At 40.1% G+C, this 22,175-nt stretch overlaps 1 protein-coding gene across 3 annotated transcripts in view; it reads left to right on the forward strand.

The window, feature by feature from the left end:
- Positions 1–22,175, forward strand: part of ZNF385D (zinc finger protein 385D) — a 727,952-nt gene that overhangs the window by 444,127 nt on the left and 261,650 nt on the right. The window contains exon 1 of one of the 3 annotated variants that reach the window (XM_033133202.1): positions 5,622–6,050. The exons of the other annotated variants lie outside the window; for them this stretch is intronic. Within the exon in view, the coding sequence (XP_032989093.1) occupies positions 6,029–6,050 (22 nt within the window). The 5' untranslated portion in view covers positions 5,622–6,028. Of the gene's footprint in view, positions 1–5,621; positions 6,051–22,175 lie in introns of those variants that run through there. 3 annotated transcript variants of the gene reach the window in all.

Consider the following 22,175-nt stretch of genomic DNA (forward strand, 5'->3'; position numbering starts at 1 on the left):
TGCAATCTGATATATATTGTAATATTTATGCAAAGAATGCTTTGCAGCTCATTAGAAGGACATGTGAGTCATACATAAGTCAAATATCTGGGTAGGTTTGGGTGGTGAATATAACTAGTTAGATAAATAAAGGGGAATAAAAAAGGACATTCCAAGTAGAATATAACTATATTCTCAGTAAGATCAAGATGGAGCATCATCTAGAAGTAGAAGACTTTGGAGATATTTATTCACTCAACAAGTATTTCTTGCATACCTCCTATTGTTTAGACACTGTTTGAGGCACTGGATATAGTATGAATGTCGTAGGTGTGCCCTGCACTCATGCCCATTTTTTTTGGGGGGGAAAGAAGCAAGAAACTGTAACTAATGAATGAATGAGATGAAGAATTTATAGGTTTTTATAGTATTTATAGGTTTTTATTCTTATCAAGATATTAACACGTCTTTTCTGATAGGCAATTAATTTTCTAGACTGTGGTCCCTAGGCGTTAATTTCAATGGAAGCACTAAGTGAGAATCTAGGATTAAAAATGATTTATGAGTTTTTAGCTGTGTCTACACAATCTAAAAATTCTGATCAAAATACTACATAGATCGATTGAACTAGGCATTTATTCTCATATTGACAAATTACTTATTTCTCCACTTTTCAAACTGTTTTGACAGTGGATGGTGGTATATCAGACAGAGGCAAACTAAGGCTTACAATAAATAGCCTTCCATCAAATGTCATTCATATGTCAACAATTATTCACTCAACATATTATTAGTCTTTCAACAAATATTCAATCACCAAATACTCACATACTTGGCCTCTTGCTTATAATGTCCAAGGGCTCAGTCTTAACCCTCTTCTCCATTTTCATCTATACTCCCTTGCAAATATCATCTGATCTAGTGATTTAATTACCATCTCTAAATTGATGACTTAACATTTTAAATATGAAACCCAAACTTCTCCCCTGAACTCCAGACTCATAGTCAAACTGCTATGGAATATTTCCACTTGAATACATAAGAAGAATCTCAAACAAAATATGCCCCCCATTAACTACTGGCAAACTCCCATGCAAGTGTGTTCTTCCATAGTCTTCTCCATATCAGTGAGTGGAAATTCCATCCTTTCAATTGCTCAGTCCCCAATCATGAATAGTCCTTTTTTTTTTCCCTCTTCCATCGCTTATTGACCCATTTTGACATATGTATAGACTCCAGCCACTTTTTATCACCTCTACTACTCCTACTCTGGTCCAAGCCACCAACTCTTTTCTAGATTATTACAAAGACTTCCTAAATGGTCACCTTGCCTCTTCCTTTGTTTTCTTTTGTCCAGCATCCATACATTAACTATAGTGAACCTATTAAAATATGCCAAATCACGTTACTACAAAGACATCCTATATAGATCAGAATGAAACTCAAAGTCTTTCCAATATGGCCTACAAAATACTCCTGAATCAGGCTCCATATGACTCATTTGACTTCAACTCTTAGTATACTCTTTAGTACCTACTCTGTTGTAGCACAGTGGCCTTGTTGCTCTTCCAGATACCCCTCAGGCATGTCCTTTCAACTTTCAGCAGTGCTCTTTATCCAGAGCCAGCACCTAGAACAATTCATTGCGTAAGGTAGGCATTCAGAAAATATTGAATTTACTCAATAAATATTGACTGAATGAATAGATAAATAATGGATAAATTTATTAAATACCGATTTGTGTTAGGTCCTGGAGATAAAAGAGCATCCTCTTTCATTTGGGAGACAGAGAAGTATAGGGAAATTCCCACACTATGTTTAAGTGCTAGAGTAGGAATTAATGTTGTATGCTATATGGAAAAAAAATAGCAGCATCACCTCATTCAGTCTCAAGTTCAGGAAAGTGGACTCAGAGAAATAAATCTTGAACAGAGACCCAAGGTTGAATAGGAACTGTCCAGGTAAATAGAGAGGTAAGAGGGAATATAGTCTTTAAGGGAACTGTAGTCATGCGATGGGATTGGAGTGAAGAGTGTGAAGGATAATTTACAAACAGAGGAGTAATCAGGGACCTGGTTGTGAAAGGCCTGATGTACCCTGGTACGTGAAATAGACAGACAGTGAAGAGTACTGAGTAAGGGAGTGACTTGACCATCTCTGTTTTGAAAAGATAAGAATAGATCTAATATACAGAATGGTGGATTGGAATTGGGCAAGCTTGGAGTCAGGAGCATCAGATAAAATTTTTTTGCTGCAGTATAAGTAAGAGACGAAAGTAGACTAAACTAAGGCTCAGGGGAAGGCAATGGCAAGACACAACTGGGCTGTGCTAACTCAACACTAAATTTCTGTTGCATACAGCTATGAAAAGGACAAGCAATCTCCCAAACTATGGCCTGCCGTCCCACCTAGCATCTGTATTGCATGGAACTTAAGATTACAGCTGTTGCTAAGCAAGAACAAATTCAATTTGTGTCAACACTTTCCATAAGACACCATCAACCTCGAAGAACTGACTGCAGGCACATAGAAAAGCATGATGTTTTACACACAATACAGTTGTACTCAGTATGTTCATTCATTCTTTCACAAATATTTATTGAATAGCAACAGGTGCTAGATACCTTTGTGTGGGATGTAGATTCAACAGTGAACAACAAACAAAAAAACTCTGCCTTCATGGAGATTATATTCCAGTGAAGAGAGACCTGGGTGTCTACAGTAGTGTGTCAGATAGTGGTAACTGTTATGGGGAATGATAAGGAAAGATAGAAGGTTAGGAAATATCAGGGGAGGGTCCATGGCAGTCTGAAAAGGGAGAGTAGGACAAACCTTTCAGCAAGATGTGAAAGAGATGAGGGATTCAGGCAGGCAGCCATCTGGATAGCTGAGATGATGAAAGAAAGTTCTCATCTTACCATCATTCTTTTTTCTTATCACTTAGGATTTTTGTTTTAGATTTATTGAAGTTTTAACCCCAAATATGTAACTGTTTTTCGGGCGTCCTTTGTTTTAATAGTGAAATGTGTATTTCTACTTGGCAAGCAATAACCGTCAGAATCTCCCAGCTTCTGAGATCTTCTTACCGAGAAGTAAAGGCCAGGGAACCAAGTCCTTCCCTGGAAACTGCCGGGTTCTGTTCTTGAGTTGACATATAGGAGTGTCTCAGGCACACCTGGCATGTCCCCAAGCCCATGTCTAGCTGTGCCGTGATTTAGATGCTATTCTGTTGCAAAATAAAAAATGTTGCATTTTTCCTTTTATAATTATAATATATACAAAAAAAATTAAGTGAAATCATAAATTAAAATTAAAATCACTTATCTTCCATCCAGAGATAAGCAGTGTTTCTATCTGAGGCCTTGGCATTCCAGATAATCCTTAATTGAAGGGCGGAGGGGCACATACCTTTAAATAAGGAGAACACCTTCCTTTGGTTGAATAGAATTCCGTTGTGGGGATGTAACACTCATTTGCTTCTTGGATGTCATACACTTTTGGAGTCTACACGCTGCTCTTTCAGGCATAATCCTCTATAAACCAGGCAGAGTTTGGAATGTTCTATTACCAGATACTCTTTGCCTGTATATTCGTGACGATATAGACATATGCATTTTTTCTGGAATAGGCCGTGACCTAACTTAATTGGGGAAGACCATTACCTGAGCCATTAAAAATGGGAAATTTATAATTTATTTTTTTGAGTAAAGAAACGTGCTGGGGACTCTAACGTAAATTCAATATACAAATAGTAAGACGATATACAAATAGTAAGCTTCCTTACTGACAACATCATTGAAAAAGTTGCGTCCCTGAGCCTCAGGGTTTTCATTTGTGACTTTGATAATATCCACATTTCTATACCTCAGTTAGTACGTTAACATTAGTGAAAGTACCTTGTAAATGCAAAATACCATGCAAATGCAAGGGTGTTATTAATTATTAAGACGGTCCTTTAGTTTCTCAAATCTGTTTTAAACACCACTCTCAATGCTTGCATCTCCTAACTACAGGAACTCAAAAGGACCAAAAACTCTAACATTAAACTACAGTGCCCCCTAGCCCCTGTAGGAGGTCAAGACAGCTGATGAATATCATGAAAAAGCTCTGCCACGGACAGTTCTCCTGCCTGAGCGAAGGGCCAGTACTTGTGTTTTTGGATGATTTCCATCTGTCCAAAGGGAGGGGGGCGGGCTGGGGGAACACTTCTGTGTTTTCTTCAGTATTTTTCTGTAACTTTTTTTTTTTAATTTTTAATTTTAAAAAAGGAGTAAAAAAGCAAATATTCTTTACTATTTACATTGTCTTCCTCCAAATCTTTTTACATGAAGGTACTCTTTCTAAAAGAACATCACTAGATTCATCCTAAAAGTCACTGCAATGTTTCTGATTGATGTATGATTACCTATCACAGTCACCAAATTCTTTATCATTCATTGTGAGAGAGGATATTGGTGATAGTGTTCCTTTCACAGAAAGGAAATAGGGGGTTAAGCTGTTTTGCAAAATGGCACAGAAAGCTGTTATTAAGAGCTTCAGCCCCTTACTTCTGATGTGCATTAAATCCATCAACAGATACAGTACTGTGCAAAAAAGACCTTTGAATATTTTAATATCAAAATGTAGAAATTTTTGCTAACATCGCTTATGAACACCCATATTAAAACTATATCAATTGCTTCCTTTCTTAGGCTACACTTCTTTATCTTCAGTTCTTAAATCCATAAAATGTTGTAGAATTTTTTTAAGTTTAAATAGCCCAGTAGGTAAGTTGGGTTGCAAAGTGAGGAGTCCTTAGGAAACTGAACTTGCTCTGTGGGTTTATTTTCCCTGCTGGGCATTTAAGTATTAATCAGCACAGCTTTCAGGGATTTCTTTCTAACAGCCTTTTTCTATGTAGGATAAGAACGGCAATTCATTAGACCATTGGAGGAGCCAGAGGCTTTGCTAAGCTTTGCCTTTCTCGACTGTTGATCACAAATGGAATGGGTGTGTGTGTGTGTGTATTATACTGGTGACCGGAGTGCAATTGTGACACAATCTTGGTTGCTTTTTAGATTAAATGTCTCTCCCCTTTAGGGGTCAAAGATCATTTCAGCCTCAGTACTATCTACTAAGGGAGGCAGCAAATGTGATCCTGTGAAACTGGGAGGAGACTTTTATTACCAGTTATATTTCTTCACATTTCTCCATCAACCTAGTAGCTCAGAAAATAAGAAATGAAAATAACTCTTCGTCAACTTTCTATGATCTGATCACTTCTAAGTGGAAAAAAACCTCTATTACCCTAGCAATGGTCCCTTGAGTCTTTTATTCCTCTTGGGTATAAACATCACCAACAGCAAGAAACCCTCAAGCCCACAGCAGAGAGAAAGCAGGCACATAAGGCAACATTCCTCTTCCCACTGCCTTTTTAACTTGGTAGGGGACGCTAAATTTTGGCGAGGATGATGACATTTACGGGAGGGGCGGGATAAAAGTGTGTCTAATTACACGTTAATGGCAGACCTCGCCTTAACCACGTCCCCACCCGCACACTGGTGAATACCCCCTGTGTTCCTATATGGATCCAGAGACCCTTCTCTCTTTAAGAGAACCTCCTGCGCCCCTCACTCCGCCCCCTCCCGGTTTCTGGGCTCGTCAAAGCTTCCCGAGAGCCATGGTTGGTCCAGGCAGGCAATCGGAGCACCTCATGGAGCCGCTGCTAACCGGGGGTTGGGTGGGGTGGGGTGGGGGGGGTCTGTTTGTGGTACTCTCAGTCCTGATGTCACAGGCGCGGCAAGGACATCGCAAGGAGGAGTCGGATTACAGCAAGGATGGGCAGTGCAGCAGGCAGCCCGAGCGCACGCTCCAGCTGCCGGGGATCGTAACCCGGGCAAGGCAGCCTGCAAGGCGCTCATCCCGCGGAGGACGCACGCTTGGCGCTCGCTGCTCTCCACGCCGGGGACGTTTCCGCCGAATGTAGCATGAAAGGGCTCTGCTCTGCGTGTCAGCCTTGGGTGCTAGCTGATGCTGAAGACGCCGCGGTGGGGTTCCAGCTGTCTGATTAATGAGAAACATAATGTATTTTGGTGAGTGTTAACTCTGATGATGTAATTCTGGGGGTGCAGACAAGCCTGTTAAAAAAATCTTTAAACCGCGAGACTCTATTACATTAAACCTACCTCCAGTTGGCAACTGGAGGACCAAGCTGGTGCAGCCTTCAAAGCTTCCTTTGTGCTACAATTGGGGCTGTTTATTAGTCTTGGACGAGTTTAAGTTGGAAAAGAAAAGAGACAGAGGTGTGGGTGGATAAACTTTGCCTTGATTTGTCTGCATGAAGTTGGCTTTTTTTTAGTAGCTACCGGTAAGTGAAGGAGAAATGGTGCGGCGTGGGAAGTCATGGGCTAACTTAATGGAATGTAAAACAAAGTTCTTATACCACTGATGCTGTGAAAGCTTAGTCAGTATCAGCATTTCATTAAGCATCTTGGCATTTCCCTAATTCTGAGGCAGAAAGGGAAAACATTCTTTGGCGTGCAGTGATTGAGCAGCTGAGAACACTCCTCCATACCATTCCAGTTTTCCGTTTAACTAGAGCAGCCTAGCCCAAAATGCATATTATTTTAAACCTTTAGAGGTCTCGGAGCTATTAAATATTTGTGCAACATAGCTGTGTGCCCCGGTGGAAGGCTCCCTTAGGTTTTCACCTGAGCTGCCTGCATTTCCAGAAAACGTATTGAGGCTGAGATCTGGGCTATCAGTGGAGCATTTTAAGCGGGCGGGGAGCGGTACATTTGCACTGTAACGCTGCAACTTAACTGCTAGGAGAGAAGGCAAAATCCCTTCACTGAATAAGAAGCCCAGGATTAGGACTGAATATCCTTTTCTCCTCCTTGAAGTTATGCTTTCCTTCTGTAAGTTTCATCCCGCAGCATCATCTAAGGGCATCTGATACTAATAGATTTGTGAGAGTAACTGGAGAGGGGCTAAGGAAGGATTCCAAGAGGAAAACGTTCCGGGTGATTTTTTGATTGACTTCAAACATGAAATCTAGAGTCATTTTTCAGATTAAAAAGATATTTAAATAAGCACGTTGAGGCAATATTAGTTTCTTGGATATTTATTTTTGTGTACTATTTGCTTTGTTTTGTTTTCGTGCGCCTTTGAAACACTTGCAAAAGTATGGAAGGAACACGAGTTGCAAAAGCTGAATGCCTTTAGCTGTCTTGATAGTAGTTTAGATTTCCCTACAGTTTGTGTCATATTAGAAAAGGAGTCTTAAAATGACTAAAATTGGTTTGGAAGAAACAATCTTCATTTCAGAGCCAAATATAAGCAGAATCCAGACTTAAAACAACGCCTCTTCGCCCGGGGCTATCGATGGAGGTGAAAACCTTGTTTATTGGCAATTAATTAAATAGCAAGTGTTTGTCGTTTATTGTGAATATATACTAAATGGAAAAGCTTGTAACGCTCATATGCCTTTTGGACAAAATACAGTTTTGGTATCTGTAATGATATTTGAGGATGGAAAGTAGATTATAATTTTACTTTAAGTTTTCGGTCTCTTGCAACAATTTCTTATGTGATTGTGGTGAAGAAGTAGTGTTAACCAGAGTAGTGGTATAGTCTGAAAGTACTAGTCAGATAGTGCTGTACTGGATTATCATGTGGCTATTGGAGAAATGTTCACTGGGCTAGCTCATGTTACTAACTGCACGTTAGTCCGGCCGTCTTGTAAAGCAGGGTGATTCACAGGGCAGTTAGTTTCACTGTGCAATGCATGTTTTTAATAGTACAAATTGAAATGTGATGTCCTACTTCAGATGAAACTATACTCTTTTAAAGGCAAGGCTAAAGTTGCCCTCTGTGTCACGAGCATGGTTCAGTCTTATCATAATTCCAGCGTGAGATATGTTTTTCTATTCCAGGAGGAAATCGTGTGTATTCAGGAATGCCATTTCTTTCAGGTTATGCTATGCAGCCCCTTGCTCAAGCTGTTAGGCATCAAGAACTCTGAGAGCCCACCTGTCTCTAATAAAACGCGTGGCAAAGAATGAGGGCAAGAAGCAATCCAACCCACACATGTTAAGATTCAGTAGCATTCTAATGTTGGCAAATCCCTAAGACTAGACTAATGTGTGTGTGTGTGTGTGTGTGTGTGTGTGTGTGTGTGTATGTGCATATATTTATGTGTGTGTATCCGAAATTTTAGCTATTTCAGATAATTTTTCAAAACAATGCTTTTACTTTGCGTTTTGGTTGTCCATTACTTTCTCTTCATTTTTGAACTGCAAATGATTTATCAAGTCAGGGAGAACAGGAACAAAGGGAAAGCGGGGCTGCATTCTTGGGCTTTTCCCGTGATTTGTGGACCTGGGGTAGAGGTGTCAGAATTCTTTTATTTGTGTCCTGAGCTGGGAGTGATGAAGAGCATGATGGTAACATGGGTAAACTGATATGCAAGCAGGATATTTACTTCCCTTCTAAATAATCTAATTTGGCAGTGTTGTGCCCCTGCCTTCAAATGCAACTGAAGAATCACTGCCTGAGCTGGCTGGCTCAGCCTGTGTGCCTCTCTGTGTACCTCCTTACCCTTAGGGACTGGACAGTTGGATCCTGTCCTTGCTCAGTTGGAGTCAGTTGTGTGTGTGCAACTTGGTAGAATATGTAATATTACCAGTTCTCAAGACTAGCTCATGTTTTGAGTGTGCGGTCTCAGATTTACATGACTAATGGAAGCTTTTTAATAGCTTAAGCCTCACTCTTATCTCCTATTGAAATTTTAGTGCAGTGTTTTCAATAATTGTTAACATTCACACTTATTGTGCCAATAATTGTTAACATTCACACTTATTGCGCCGTGATTTAAGAGTTTGCTGTTCAGTCACTCTGGACACTTTTGTTACTTATTCTATCGATCTTGCATTCATTACTTAGATTTAAAAATAAGATTCACATGGGAGATAGAAGTAAGGAAAATCCCAGCCAGCAACCTGACTGGGATTTACTGTAAATGCAAGGGAAAGTAATAAATGCTTATGAAGTTACCCTCTCCACCCCCATAAATATTTTACATAGTTAAAAATTACATGTGCCAAGGATGAATAGCCATTAAAAATTGATCCAGAAATAAAAGCCAGGCAGTTGGGAGACTTCTCCCCAGATTAAGGAAGAGAGGCCGTGGGTGGTTGTCAGCACAACAGACTGGAGCCGCTGGGTTACAGTTTGGTTAAGAGGAGTGTGCTGGTATGAAGGGCAAGTTCTTTGCTTGAGTGCATCCCAGCTATTTCTCAGAGCCTGGCAGAAGGTTGTAGCTGTGTACTGTCTCCAGCTCTAAGCACCGTATGTCTGAATCATCTCCCCCTTTCCATCTGGCCCAACACATTTCTCCACTGCTGGAGTGGTGAGCCGTTGCCAGTGGTCATGTCAACCTCACACACTGTCCATGGTTGGCCAGAGAGGTGCCATGTTGTAACCCTTTGCCATCAGGAGAGAAAATGGGAGGCTGACTGCACTGGGGAAATTCTATGTGACCGAAAGTCAGGACATTATTAGGCCCCATATCAACCACATGAAGAGAGAAATGATAAAAGAAATGATACACCTTAAACAAATGAACAGAGCTGAGCGACACATATTAGAGCTCACTCCCAATGCTACTATTAATGGCACAGTAATAAAGCTGGGGGGAAGGGAGAGTAAAATTTAGAGAGTGGGAATGAGCCATTGGAGTTCAGCTTGGTGTTAATTGTGGATCAGCTGTCTTAAACTGCTTAAGAAAACAGGCAAAATACTTAGTGGTGTGCCTATCATAACAAGAAATAGTTAATTGAGGAAGCTTTCAATACAACAACTAGGAAAACATCTAGGAAAATTCTGCACCAAAAACTTATTCCCCTGTCTATAATGGTCACGTTTGTACATTGTCATAAGAAAGATTTTTGTTTTTCCCCTGGGATTTATGCTTTTTATTTTTTTCCCCCCAGCATTTATACTTTTGGTGGTGGCTGGACCAAGGTTCACCTCTAAAGCAGTATGTTAGAAAAACAGTTAAGTGGCAAGGTTATGAGGAAGGAAATGAGCAGAAAGCAGCAGGCAGCAATGAAAAACATTCCTCTTTTTTTGGTGTTTTCAGTGGAAACATTTAACTTGTCCTAATTAGTTTGTACTGAATGATCTGTTATGGGGAATTGGGTCCACAAGAGTCTTCTAAACACTCTGGAGGTGTTTCTGTCTTCCTGAGACTGACAGGGGGAGAGAATAATTCAGGAAGGACCTTGTTAGTGCAGACCCCCCCCCCCCGCCTTTTAAAAGTTTGAAGTCATTACTGTTATGTTTTATTACAGATAAATCTAAATGGCATGCAATAAATTACTACCATATAACAGGGGTGGAGAATGTGACTAGTGAATTCTGTCGGGAAGAATCATATGTAGGAACATGAAATCTAAGAGAACTTCAAAACTGATCAAGATTTCTCCCTCAATATTGTTCTCCTTTAAATTCATATGAAATTCTTATTTTAAGGAATAAAATCCCAAATTTGATCAATATGCCAATAACATGAATTCCTTATTACATCCTTAAATTTTGAGCTAAAAATTTTCCTTTTTTTTTTTTAATAGATCTTCTTAGTTGCTGTAATTATATGGAAATGAGATTGGTTTATTTAAGGGATAAGTTCCAAAATTCATGAGATAATGATGACTTGCAAAGTTACCCTTTTGTAGGTGGCATAATTGTTCAAAAAAAAAAAAAGAGAAATTTAAATTAGTGGTTTCTGACTTCCTTTCCAGAAGATTTGGTCACAGCTGCTTTTGACTGAATCCTCCCTTGATAAGATGAGATGTGTTGGCTAGTGTGTGTGTGTGTGTGTGTGTGTGTGTGTGTGTGTGTGTGTGTGTGTGTGTGTTTAACACTGGATTGTTGAATAGTGCCTCATATAAATACTCAAACATTATTCCTCATTCACATCTTTTGTGTATTCCTAAATCTCTTCACATGATTTAAAGGTAAAACATTAAGTACTGACTTAATAAGGAAATTAAACTATTTTTGAGTGCAGCTAGCTATCAAGTTTGACAACCATTACATACATGAGAGGTTTTTTAAATCAAGTCATAAGAATAATTTTCAAGGTTTTTCCAGCTTAAAAAAGAGCAGTGTTTATATAAGCAGAAACCTATTTCTACTTTGACCTTGAGAAGGAGATGTTTCCATTTGTTTTACACTATGAAAAACATGTCAAAAAACAACAAAGGTCATAGTCGCTGCCCTCCCTCTCCCTCTGTCTTTTTTAAAGAAGCCATTACATATCATTTCCCACAAAGATTAGTTTTGCAACAGAATTTCACACATGATTGGTGGCATTAAGAGGAAATACAGCATAAGAGGTGGCTAGAAATATCAAAGCTTAAAGTGGTTGAGATCATGCTTGAACCAAATTGCTAGGGTTGAAAATAGGAATACGCTTTGCTCTGTCGCAGCGTTAAAATCGTTATGAAGCAGCTGGAAGTCGGCCTTCATTGTGAACTCCAGGTTTGCACAGCCTTTAAAATTGGAGCTATTACCATGAAACCCTCTTGATTCCAAAACCTGAAATGCATATGAACCTTCCTCAGAGCACTGGGTGGAATGCATTGAACCCCTTCTCCTTATCAACATTTCAGTTTTCTCTTTTTTCGCCCACTTGCAATATCACATTTCTGTAAGTAAGGAGGAAAGAGAAAAGTAACCTGGCCAAGGTCAGAAGGGAAATCAACAGCAGTGTCAGGATTGGTGCTCTGAGAAAATGCTGTCTGCCCCAAAACACCTTTCTGCCTGGTGGGAGATGGGGGCTGTGGGGTCGGGTGGGGTTTGGTGGTCGGAGTTCTTCAACGGATAACTGTTATTTAATCTGTAGCCTAGCTCCCTGCTCAGCTCAGTGCTAGGCACATAGACCCTTAAAAATATGTGTTGAATGTGCAAGATTGAAGGGGTGTTGGAGATCAGAGGACAAGGGAATCCACTTCCTCAGTAGATACTTTAAGGCTGATGTTCCCTGTGAAAGCGTGTTTATGTTATTGAAAAGAGAAACACTCCTGCTCCTGAAACATTAGCTGTTTTATTTGTTTGTTTGTTTTTTTTTAATTTTAATCTGTAAAGGTAAGGACTAGACCTTTAAAATTAGATCTCACAATAAATGTAAGGAATTTCACAATCTTTTTTCTGCTTCTATTTACTTCTTTCTCATAGGACTCTGCAATATAAAAAGAGACACAGATCTATTAGAATATTAACACCAAGGTACCAAAAAGTCTGAAGAAGACCTAAAATCATCACAGAAGATGGTAGAATTACATTTTGTATCAATTACCTGATCACCACTTCAGTTCTTAGCTTCACTTGGTTCAGTGGATTTGCCCCAGGTGTTGGTATTATCATGAGGCTGGGACAGGTAGGAAAACCCTCTCTGTACAAGTCACTGAAAATGCCCAGGAAGGTCACCATTTTCCAAGACTGCTGTTTGTTAAGTCTGAAGAACATGGTGACAATTTTGACACTGTTTGCAAGGCTTTTGTAAAATTGTTCTTCACACTTAACCTTTTTCATATTCATGGCTTTTGCTGATGAGGGCAAGTACTTGTGGCAGAGTGCTCTAGAAACCAAAATACAACAATGAATGTAAACGTACTTTAATTAACATGATCCCTTACACTTTTTTAGCAATTTGTGTTTTTCAAATGCATCAACATTATGCTTTTTTTTTTTAATCCTCAAAATGACCCATTGCAGGAGGTAAAGAAAATATAAATATTCCTATTTTTAGATGAGGAATCTGAGCCTCAGATGACTGAAACAACTTTCTCAAGGTCACACAGCTAGTAAATGTTAAGGCCAAGATTCTAATTCAGTACTTCTGAGGCTTACTTCAGTGCTCTTTACTCTTTACAGCAGAGCCCAGGGGATATTTTATAAATGGGAGAGTATCTGTAATAATAATGCTGGAAACAAATATCCCAGCTGACAGCTAAAGAAATTAATACACATGATTGGGATCTAAGCTGTATTTGTGTTTCAACTTTGTGGAATCCAATTAATAACAGAGTCCTGAACATAATTCGTACTTTTATTTATTCTGCCTTATCTTTGTACATCAAATAGTTAATAATAATCAAGAAAAAAATACTAATTAGAAGGCATGAATTGGCCTCAGGGAGGACCCAGGTTTTCTCTACTGCTTGTTTTACCAAGACAGTGTCATGTATTAAGGCTTATTTAATCATATGTTATATATTACTCCGATCTCACTGTTTAACTCAGTGCTTGTTTAAAAAAAGAAAAAGAGTCATTTGTGGTATAAAATGATATTTACAATGCCACCATCTCTAGGATTTGTTCAAGATGGAGTCCTGGCCTAGTCTTTATTGCATGACTGATAAAGACGAAAAAAATGGCCTATGTTACAGCTTTAGCTGTTCCACTTACTGGCTTTGTATCTTTGGGAAGGCCACCACACTTTTTTGATATCCAGATTTTTTTTTTTTTGGTAAAAGGAGAATAATGGTAATATGTTTCCCACAGTTCTATTTTGAGGACTGAACTATACAAGGCATATAAAAGTGTCAAGCCCCAGGAAGTACATGTTACGCTGTCAGTAAAATTTGATTCTTTCTTGCTTCTCCCCCCCCCGCCCCCCGCTCTATCCAACCCAATATACAACTGTCTAAAAATTCCAAAAAAAAAAGTGATTATTTCTGTTGGGGCAACCAGAAAACAGAAACCATGCCAACTAAATCACAGAGAAGGACTTTAATGCAGATAATTTGTTATATGGGTGATGGAAGAGCTGAGAAGCCACATGAGGAATGATACGGCAACCCAGAAATTAGCAATAGCAAGAAACTGGTAGCTGTAAAATGGAAAGAGGAGATAGCATCCTGGAGGCCAGGGCCTGGGGCCTTCTGGTAGGAGAGGGAATCATGGCAAGCCAAAGACATTGAAGAATGGAAAGATTTAGCCTTAAGGGCAGACAGAGACAGAGGAATACCCTGGCCTCTCCCTTTTGCTCACCTTCCCAAGCACTGCCTCTGCCTCTCATTGGTGGAACCGAGACAGAGGCCAACTCACAAGGCAACCTGGGCAATGCGTCTTGTAGGTATCAGCACCTGGGCAGTCCAGGGAAAGGTCAAGAAACAGATCTCAGGGCAAACTGGTCAAGCACCTGGAGAGAGATCTTATACCTGATTTAAGTAGCACTTTAAATGAGACAGGGTCTCTGCAAAAAATCTCAGTTTATCAGTGAGGGTTTCGCTTGAGGGAGATAAAAGTGAGAGGGAAAGGAGTACAGCTGAAGAGCTTTCAGCAATGCCTCCCAGTTCAAGTACCTACTTTGTCACTTTCTGGTAATGTGTCATCGAACACATTAGTGAATCTCTTCTCTGTGTCAACTTTTCCCTTTAACAATGGGTTAAAAAGTCTGTCTAACAGCAAGGTTCAATGAGATGTTGAATGTGAGCGTCATAATCTGCAAAGTGCCATATAAAAGGGGTTTGTTATGAGGATGTGAAAAACCAAGTGAATTAGGAAAAGAGCGGAGTTTGAAAGAAAAAAGAACAATTTGGAAATATGTTCAGCTACGCAGCTTAGCATTCCAGCAGAGATTTCTAGTGCACTGAGGAAGGGAGCATTTGGTTACTTTCTCAAATAGCCCCTTGTATTATGGGTTCGATGTACCTTTGAGGCTACTTCTAATCTGTTATTTGTCATTATTCCATAACAAAGGGAAATTGCAGAAGCAGAGGCAGTGGAGAGAAAGTGAGCTGGGCAGAAAACCCTCCATAAAGATTCCCTGCCTCATTTTCCTTCCTCTCCAGGACTCTAATGGGGATAGACACCTTGAAAGCTGGGAGAGTTTATTAATAGTTGTTTGGAAGGAAAGCAGATTCGGTATCGATTTTTATCTATCCTTCTTTGTGTTGCAGGACTTCTAAACAATCATTTCTTGTGCTGACCAACCCTCCTATTAAAAACAATAAATAAATAAATAAATAAATAAATAAATAAATAAATAAATAAAGCAAAACAATCTGCTCTTTCCGTATGGAATCATTAACATCCCTCTAAAGCCTGCTGGTAAAGCCCTGGGACAGTTCCTAACTTAAGGTGCCGTTGTTTTGAGGCTCTGCCATGGTAGCTGCTGGGAGCGTTGCCCTGGCTGTGTACCTTATGGAGGGCAATGATTACCCCTCGGTGTTTCAAGTAGCGGCCCTGAGGACTGGGAGGTTATGACTTAGAGAGAGATGGGGGTTCCCAAGAAACATATCTGAGGGCAGTTTTATCTGTTAAAAGGTACATTGAAAGCAGTTTGTTTGCTTCTTTGTTTGTTTGTTTATTTATTTATTGTTTCCTTTTTAAAAAGACGTCCTGTAACAGCCTAAGCACTAACCTTCTGGTAAATGACTTCTTTTTTTTTTTTTTGGCACTGTTGCCTGATTTTTCCTAACTGTAACATACTTATTAAGTAAGAAAATTGGAGTGACCAGCCCAAGGCATAGGCTTTATGAGTCTCTTGATTTCCTTAGAGAATTCCTCACCTCCTGTTGGTGGAGAGCAGCCCTGATGCAGATAGGTGATGTGGCCACCGCTGACAGAAAGGGGATTTAAAAGGGCCTGAACGCCTGCTTGGTGCCAGGTGCTGGTGTGAGTTATTTCCTTGGCACTTCACCACCATCCTTAAGAGGAAGATCATTGGATCTAACTCCTGGCTGCACAAACGAATCCCCTGGGGGACTTTGAAATGATGCTATTGTCAAGGCCCCCATCACAGTCCAATTAAATCCACTTATTTGGAAGTGGAGCCCAGGCATCTGCATTTTCTTTTAAGACACTTCAGTTGATGCTGAAGGATGGCCAGAATTGAGAACCACGGAGATGGGTAATTTCACCACTTTATAGACTGCATCTTGTGTCCTAGGAGTTCCCAGCTTGCCCCAGGTCACCCAGGCATCTGGATCAGGATTCCACTTGATTTCCACCCAGGTCAATCTGAATTTGGAGCCTGTGTTCTTTCCTCCCCGGTACACTGTCTCCCCTTAGGGAAATCAGTCCATGTCATGAAGTCTGGGCCTGCTTACAATGTGCCCGGTGCTGACCCCTGGTTTCCAGAGTGGAAGTCTATAGATGGCCCTCCTTCCTCTCTACTCGGGACCCTTTATAGAGCTAGCACCCGACAGAGATTCATGCTACACCAGCTGATTCAGGATCACAGTGATATGGTTATGGAAAGGATTTTGGAACCGTGCTTCTCAAAATTTAGTGTTGGTATAAATCACTCAAGGATCATATTCAATTGTATGCCTTGATTCAGTAGGTCTGGGGTGCAGCCCAGGATCCTACCTTTCAAATAAACTCCCACGTGACGTCAGTGCTGCTGGTCTGCTGACCACACTTTAAGTGGGAAGGCTTTAGAACTTTGTGTACTGCTTTCTGCAGGGATAGGAAATCAAGTCGAAGTCTCTAACATGCATGACTCCATTTCTATTCTACAAGATACTGAATGATCCATGGTTAGAGTTCCCCTAACGGTAATCAACCATCCCATTTTGCCTGACACTAAGGAGGTTCCCTGGACGTGGGACATTCGCTGCTGTAATGAAGGAAGTCTCATGCAGACTGGGGTGAATTGGTCACCCTGACTCCTATACATCATGTTTGAATTGTAGCTTCAAGTCTCAAGACCAATTTCCTCTTAGAGAACTTTCACAAGTAACTTGATTTCTTTGAGCCTCAGTTTCCCAATCTGTGAAGCAGGAATAATAAATGCAACTTTCTAGAATAATTATAAGGATTTAATTAGATGGCATAGGCAAAGCACTCAACACTCTGTCACAATGTTCATTCTCACTCATGTTGGCAATGGCTGTTACCACGAATTCATAGACCTGACTCTGCATTCCTCTCCATGACTGAAAAGGAAATATACCTCAAAGATCATGTATAAATGGTCATGAATCACCTTTATTGTACCGTCTCCATCCAGAGAGGGCAGCTTGTAAATCACTTCCTGCCCTGAGGTCGGATGGGCAAACTGGGGTGAAGTCATTCTTGGTTCAGTGCACAGTTTGCCTACCCTGAATATCAATACTAATGGTTTTTGTTTGCTGTTTGGGGTAAGAAAGGCCTAGCTAAGGCTGAGCCACCTGGGGACATTTTCAACTGGCCCCTTGTGTTCCTGTCGACCTTGTTTATCCATTAGTGTTTTTCCGAGCTCGGTAACAACATATGAGGGCTTCTGCAGCTAATGACTGTGCCTTCCATCTCCTGACCTGTCATTGTGTTAACAATCAATACCCTTAAAACAACACGCACACAAACAAACCAGGCAGCACCTCCACTGCAGCCTCCACTACAATGCCCATGGAGAAGGAAAAAAAGAGACTTTTAACTCATACGCTTCCTAGCACAAAGTCTGGCACATGGACACTGGAAATTGTAAATGTTGGTTGAGTGTAATGCCAAGCCGTGGGCATCTCTGTCTTTGATGAATTTCCAAGAGAGACCTGAGGTTCCCCTTCCTCATGCTCAATTGGCTGGTGTTGAGTGAATGAGGCTGTCTTTGCCAGTCCTTTCCTAGGAAAGCCAATTCACTCACCTCCTGTCAAATGCCATCCACTTATCAGAGCACTTAGTCTGCCAAATATGTGACTTTTATGCGCGGAGCAAAGTGCGCTTTTGTTTTTCTATTATGAATAGTAAGTAGGGCTGCTACGGGAAGCAAATTATTCCACAGTAGGGGTTACCAGGCCTGAACTGCTGCCGACTAGCATTTTAGACAAGAAAACAAATGAACAACAAAGCAGAAGCTACTCTTGCTTTTCTCGAGCATAAAATGCAATTGCAGAAAGGGCCCAATACGGTCACACTTTACACCGATGTTCATTTTAGAGGCAAAATTGGGAGATTTTGGCTCTGATCCCATCTCTGATTACTATTGTCCTAGCCTATGCCATCGATAAACATATGGAGCCAAAGTCTCCATTTCATAGACAGGAAAACGGAGGCCAAGTGATTAGTAAATGTACACATCTGGCTAGTACCAATACTCAAACTGAAAATTAACACCAAGTCCTCATCTGGTGGTCTGAATTTGGATGAATTGCCCTGAGCCTCAGCTTCCAAATCAGTAAATTGAGTTAGGGTAACTCAGCCTACCTCACAAGGCAGAGCTATGATTACTTAAAAAAAAACTAAAGTTTATTAAGTACTTAGTCCCTGCCAGCCACTGTTCTAAGTATATCAGCTCAACCAATCCTCCTACCAGCCCTGTGACAGAGCAATGATCATGCCGTCTGTTTTACAGATGAGGAAACGGAGGGACAGAGAATTTAAGCGATAAGGCTACAGTACGTACGCAGCCAAGCTTTGTCATACCTAGGATGTTTGGCTCCCTAGTACAGGGTCCCCCACCACGCTGTTTTGTGTGACCTTGAGTAAATCCGGGCCTCTGAAAGCCAAAGCCCAGGAGTATATTCTCACTATTCAGACAGACCAACAGTCTTTTGAAGTAGACAACAAACTAAAAAGTGAACCAACACACAAGCAAAACTCTCGGCTTGCATGCCAAGCAGCCACCTGGTGGAGGGGCCTGAGGCTGAGATCAGGGAAAGATCCCAGTTCCTTTCCAGAAAGGCTGCACAGGGCAGGAGATATACGATCTTGTTCCTGAAACATACAGTCCCAGTCCCAGCAATTCTCCCAAATCCTGGCTTACGAATGAGGCTAATCACAAACATAACTGGCTTCTGTGTGCTGGGGGATGTGCTGCAGCCTTTCCGCATGGGTTTGTGCCTGATATAGGGGACCCCACTCTTCCAAATGCAACAAGAGATTTCCTTTCTCACTGCTTCCTGGGCACATCAGGCAATGTGCCACGTGTGGGGTGATGTTTTCTTCTCAGATAATCCGAACTTCTTTCAGGTCCCTGAAACACCAGGAACTGAGAGAGACCATGAATGAAATCTTTCAATACGGTCAATAGAATGTTTTTTAGTTTTCAAAAATATAATACATATGCAGTTTTAAAAATCAAATATTATAAATGGGTAGATAGTGAAAACTAAACCTCCTGCTTGTAACCTAGTACAGTTTGTTGCATTCGAGATACTAAATTCTATGGAAGGCAGGTATGGGGGTAGGAAGAAAGGTAGGGGAAATGGTTGAAAGTAGTGAAGAGGTACAATCTTCCCGTTAGAAGATAGATAAGTCCTGGGGATATAATGTACAGCATGGTGACGATAGTTAATAATTCTGCATTGCATATTTGAAAGTTTCTAAGGGAGTAGATCTTATAAGTTCTCACAAGGAAAAATAATGAAACTATATGAGGTAGTGGTTATAAATTACACTTACTATGGTGATCATTTCTCAGTATATACATATATGAAATCATTATGTTGTACATCTTAAAACTTACATAATATCATGAGTCAATTATATCTCAATAAAACTTGAAAAAAATAAAATTCTCTGGAAGGGTATATGAATAAATCTCCCCTCATTTTTACATGGAATAGAAGCATATTACCTGTTTTGCATATTGCTTTATTTAGCATCTATTGATTTTTCTCATTGTTTTTATTTTATGGCTACATACTATTCTAATGAAGAAACAGGTTGAAATTTACTTTACTGGTCCCTTTGAAAGAAAAATTATTTTTCCATCTTTCACTAATAAAAACAATGACTATCATTTTCATACATAATTCTTTGGGCACATGGACATGCATCTATAGGGTAAATTCTTAGAAGTGGAATTTATGGGGCAAGGCACATTTAATTCTTGTGGTAATTTCTCCATATATTTCTGTCATTAAAGAGTAAAATAACTGATTTCAATCTGGTAACTGTCTATGTGAAAACTTCCTGGCATCCTTCTCAGAGTTCAGGTTCTTAAAGTGGAACAAAGTGAAGCAGCTTCCCTCTTTTTTGTCCTTGCTCTCTTCTCCCCAATCTATGTTTCCATTTCACTTCCATTGTGCAATTTCCATATGGATATTAGTTTCAATATTCAAAAAAGCAATGGTGCTATAAAATTGAAAGTTTCCCTATCATTAAGAATGGGGATAAGAATGCATCTTGTAAGTGACATTATACCCTCCTGAATGTTGATCCTTGAAAGATCTCTAAATCAGTTAGAGATAATGCCAAATATGGTTGGAAATTATATTTTCTTTGGAGCCATTGCACGTGAAAAGGTAAAAGCACATTTGCATAATTCCACATTTCAGTACTTTTCCTTCTATTTCTAACTCCATATTCTATCTTTCCTTTTTCAGCATCTCTATTTATAACACATTCAGTTTAGGAATAACCTGGAATGTTTATAGCACGTCTCTATAGTAAAAATGCCACATTTGTTAAAGAAACAAAATCCCCAAGTCATGATGATGGTCACCATTTATTGAGCTCTTGAGCTCTTTACAAATACCAACACATTTATTCTCTAAAGGAATGGTATTGTTTTAATGAGTTGAATGTCATTCTCTTACTTCATAAAAGAGGAAAGATATTATTAACGTCATTCTCTCTATTTTATAAAAGAGGAAAGATGTTATTAATAGTTAATTTTCTTGCTCAAGATCACATAAATTGAAAATGGCAGGCACAGGATTCAAACCCAAAACCATCTGATTGGACATCTTGTGTGCCAAATGACACCGCACTTTGGTATTTTCTATCCAGCACACTAATCTTGGGCTTCTTCTGTGGAATTTCGGTAGTAGGGAACATTTATATAAAGTGGACGTTCTCACTTTCCTGGCCTTCGCAGTCGAAGAGTCTTAAGGAAGATCACAGCAATTCCTGCTAAGGTATAAATAGTACCAAGAGCCCTACCCTATAGTGGGGACTCTGAGGAGGAAGGGGTGACGAGTTATATGTTCTCTCTTCTGTTGGAGAGAGAGTCTCCCATGTTACCCGTTGTCTCTTTGGACCATCCTAACAGTCCCCAGTGCTGTCGAAGCAACAAAATTTAGATGAAGGAAATCAGTAAATCATCGTACTTTATGATATGCTAATTAGAAATGCTGTGTAGCATTCACTGTCTAATGTTCTAATTTACATCCCTTCTGTTCATTGACCCATTGAAAGTTCTCTCCAACACTCATGACCATAAAAGTGTTGTATAATACGCAATGAAAAGAATCTTATATCTGGATGGCAGCTTGGGATCTCATCTAACAGCTGACATTTTTGTATTTATAGGTGAGAGAAAGGAAGATGACAGGCGTAATCATTTAACCCAAATAAAGAGTTAATAGTGAGTGCTGAAGCTGGGCTGCCTGCAATTCAGGTCATTTGGTACCTTCCCAGTACCATTTACCCTCCTTGGCATGTAAGGTGGATGTTCTTTGGCTTATTCTTTCTTTACAACAAATATAACAAATGAAATTAATCAAATTTTGTAGATGAGGAAACTGTCGTGAAGTTACTTCCCCAAGGTTGTCCAGAAAGTTTGGGAGCCAGGAGTTGAGCCAGGCTCACACACTGTCTACCCCTCCTCTCCGACTCCTCTCTTTAAGGCTTTAATCTTCTATTATGTGCATGAGGTTTAAATGTGGGTGGATCGCTCTCACTTTCAGGTCTGTATTAATTCAAAGATCCCCCCAGTCCTAAAATTCTCTAATCCTACAATAGCTGTGGGGATAAAAGGGTGGAATTCATTGGAGCAATAAATCCACGCAGCCCACATTGAGTCCCAAAAGCACAATCAAGTCTCTCTCCTTCCATTCCTCACAGTCAGCAATACACATCATTTATCTCTTGTGTGAATTGCTGTAATCATCCCTAATGAGTCTCCTGACTTCATACTCTTACACTTCCCACTCAACCAGCACTTGGCTGACCCAAGGCATAGTTACAGTCATGCTACCCACCCCACGACACACATACATACTCAGATGCCTCCGGTGGTTCTTTGGGTCTGATGTAGAGCTTCCAAACTCCTTATCCAGGTGGTCAGTGCAATCCAGGTCCTGTCCCTAGTTCACCTTACAGTTTTATTTTTACAAAACTCTTCTTATCTCATCTTAAGCTCTGAAGAACCACTCCGTTTCTTAACCCTTCTGAAACTTTGCCTCATGTTGTCCTTCTTACCTGTAACGTGACTTGTTTTTGCCTCTGGGTCTCCAAAAATCTAAGCATTTATTGTTTTCATTTTTTCACTTTTTCTT

This window comes from Rhinolophus ferrumequinum, chromosome 17, assembly GCF_004115265.2.
Source record: "Rhinolophus ferrumequinum isolate MPI-CBG mRhiFer1 chromosome 17, mRhiFer1_v1.p, whole genome shotgun sequence".
NCBI classification, from domain to species: Eukaryota; Metazoa; Chordata; class Mammalia; order Chiroptera; family Rhinolophidae; genus Rhinolophus; species Rhinolophus ferrumequinum.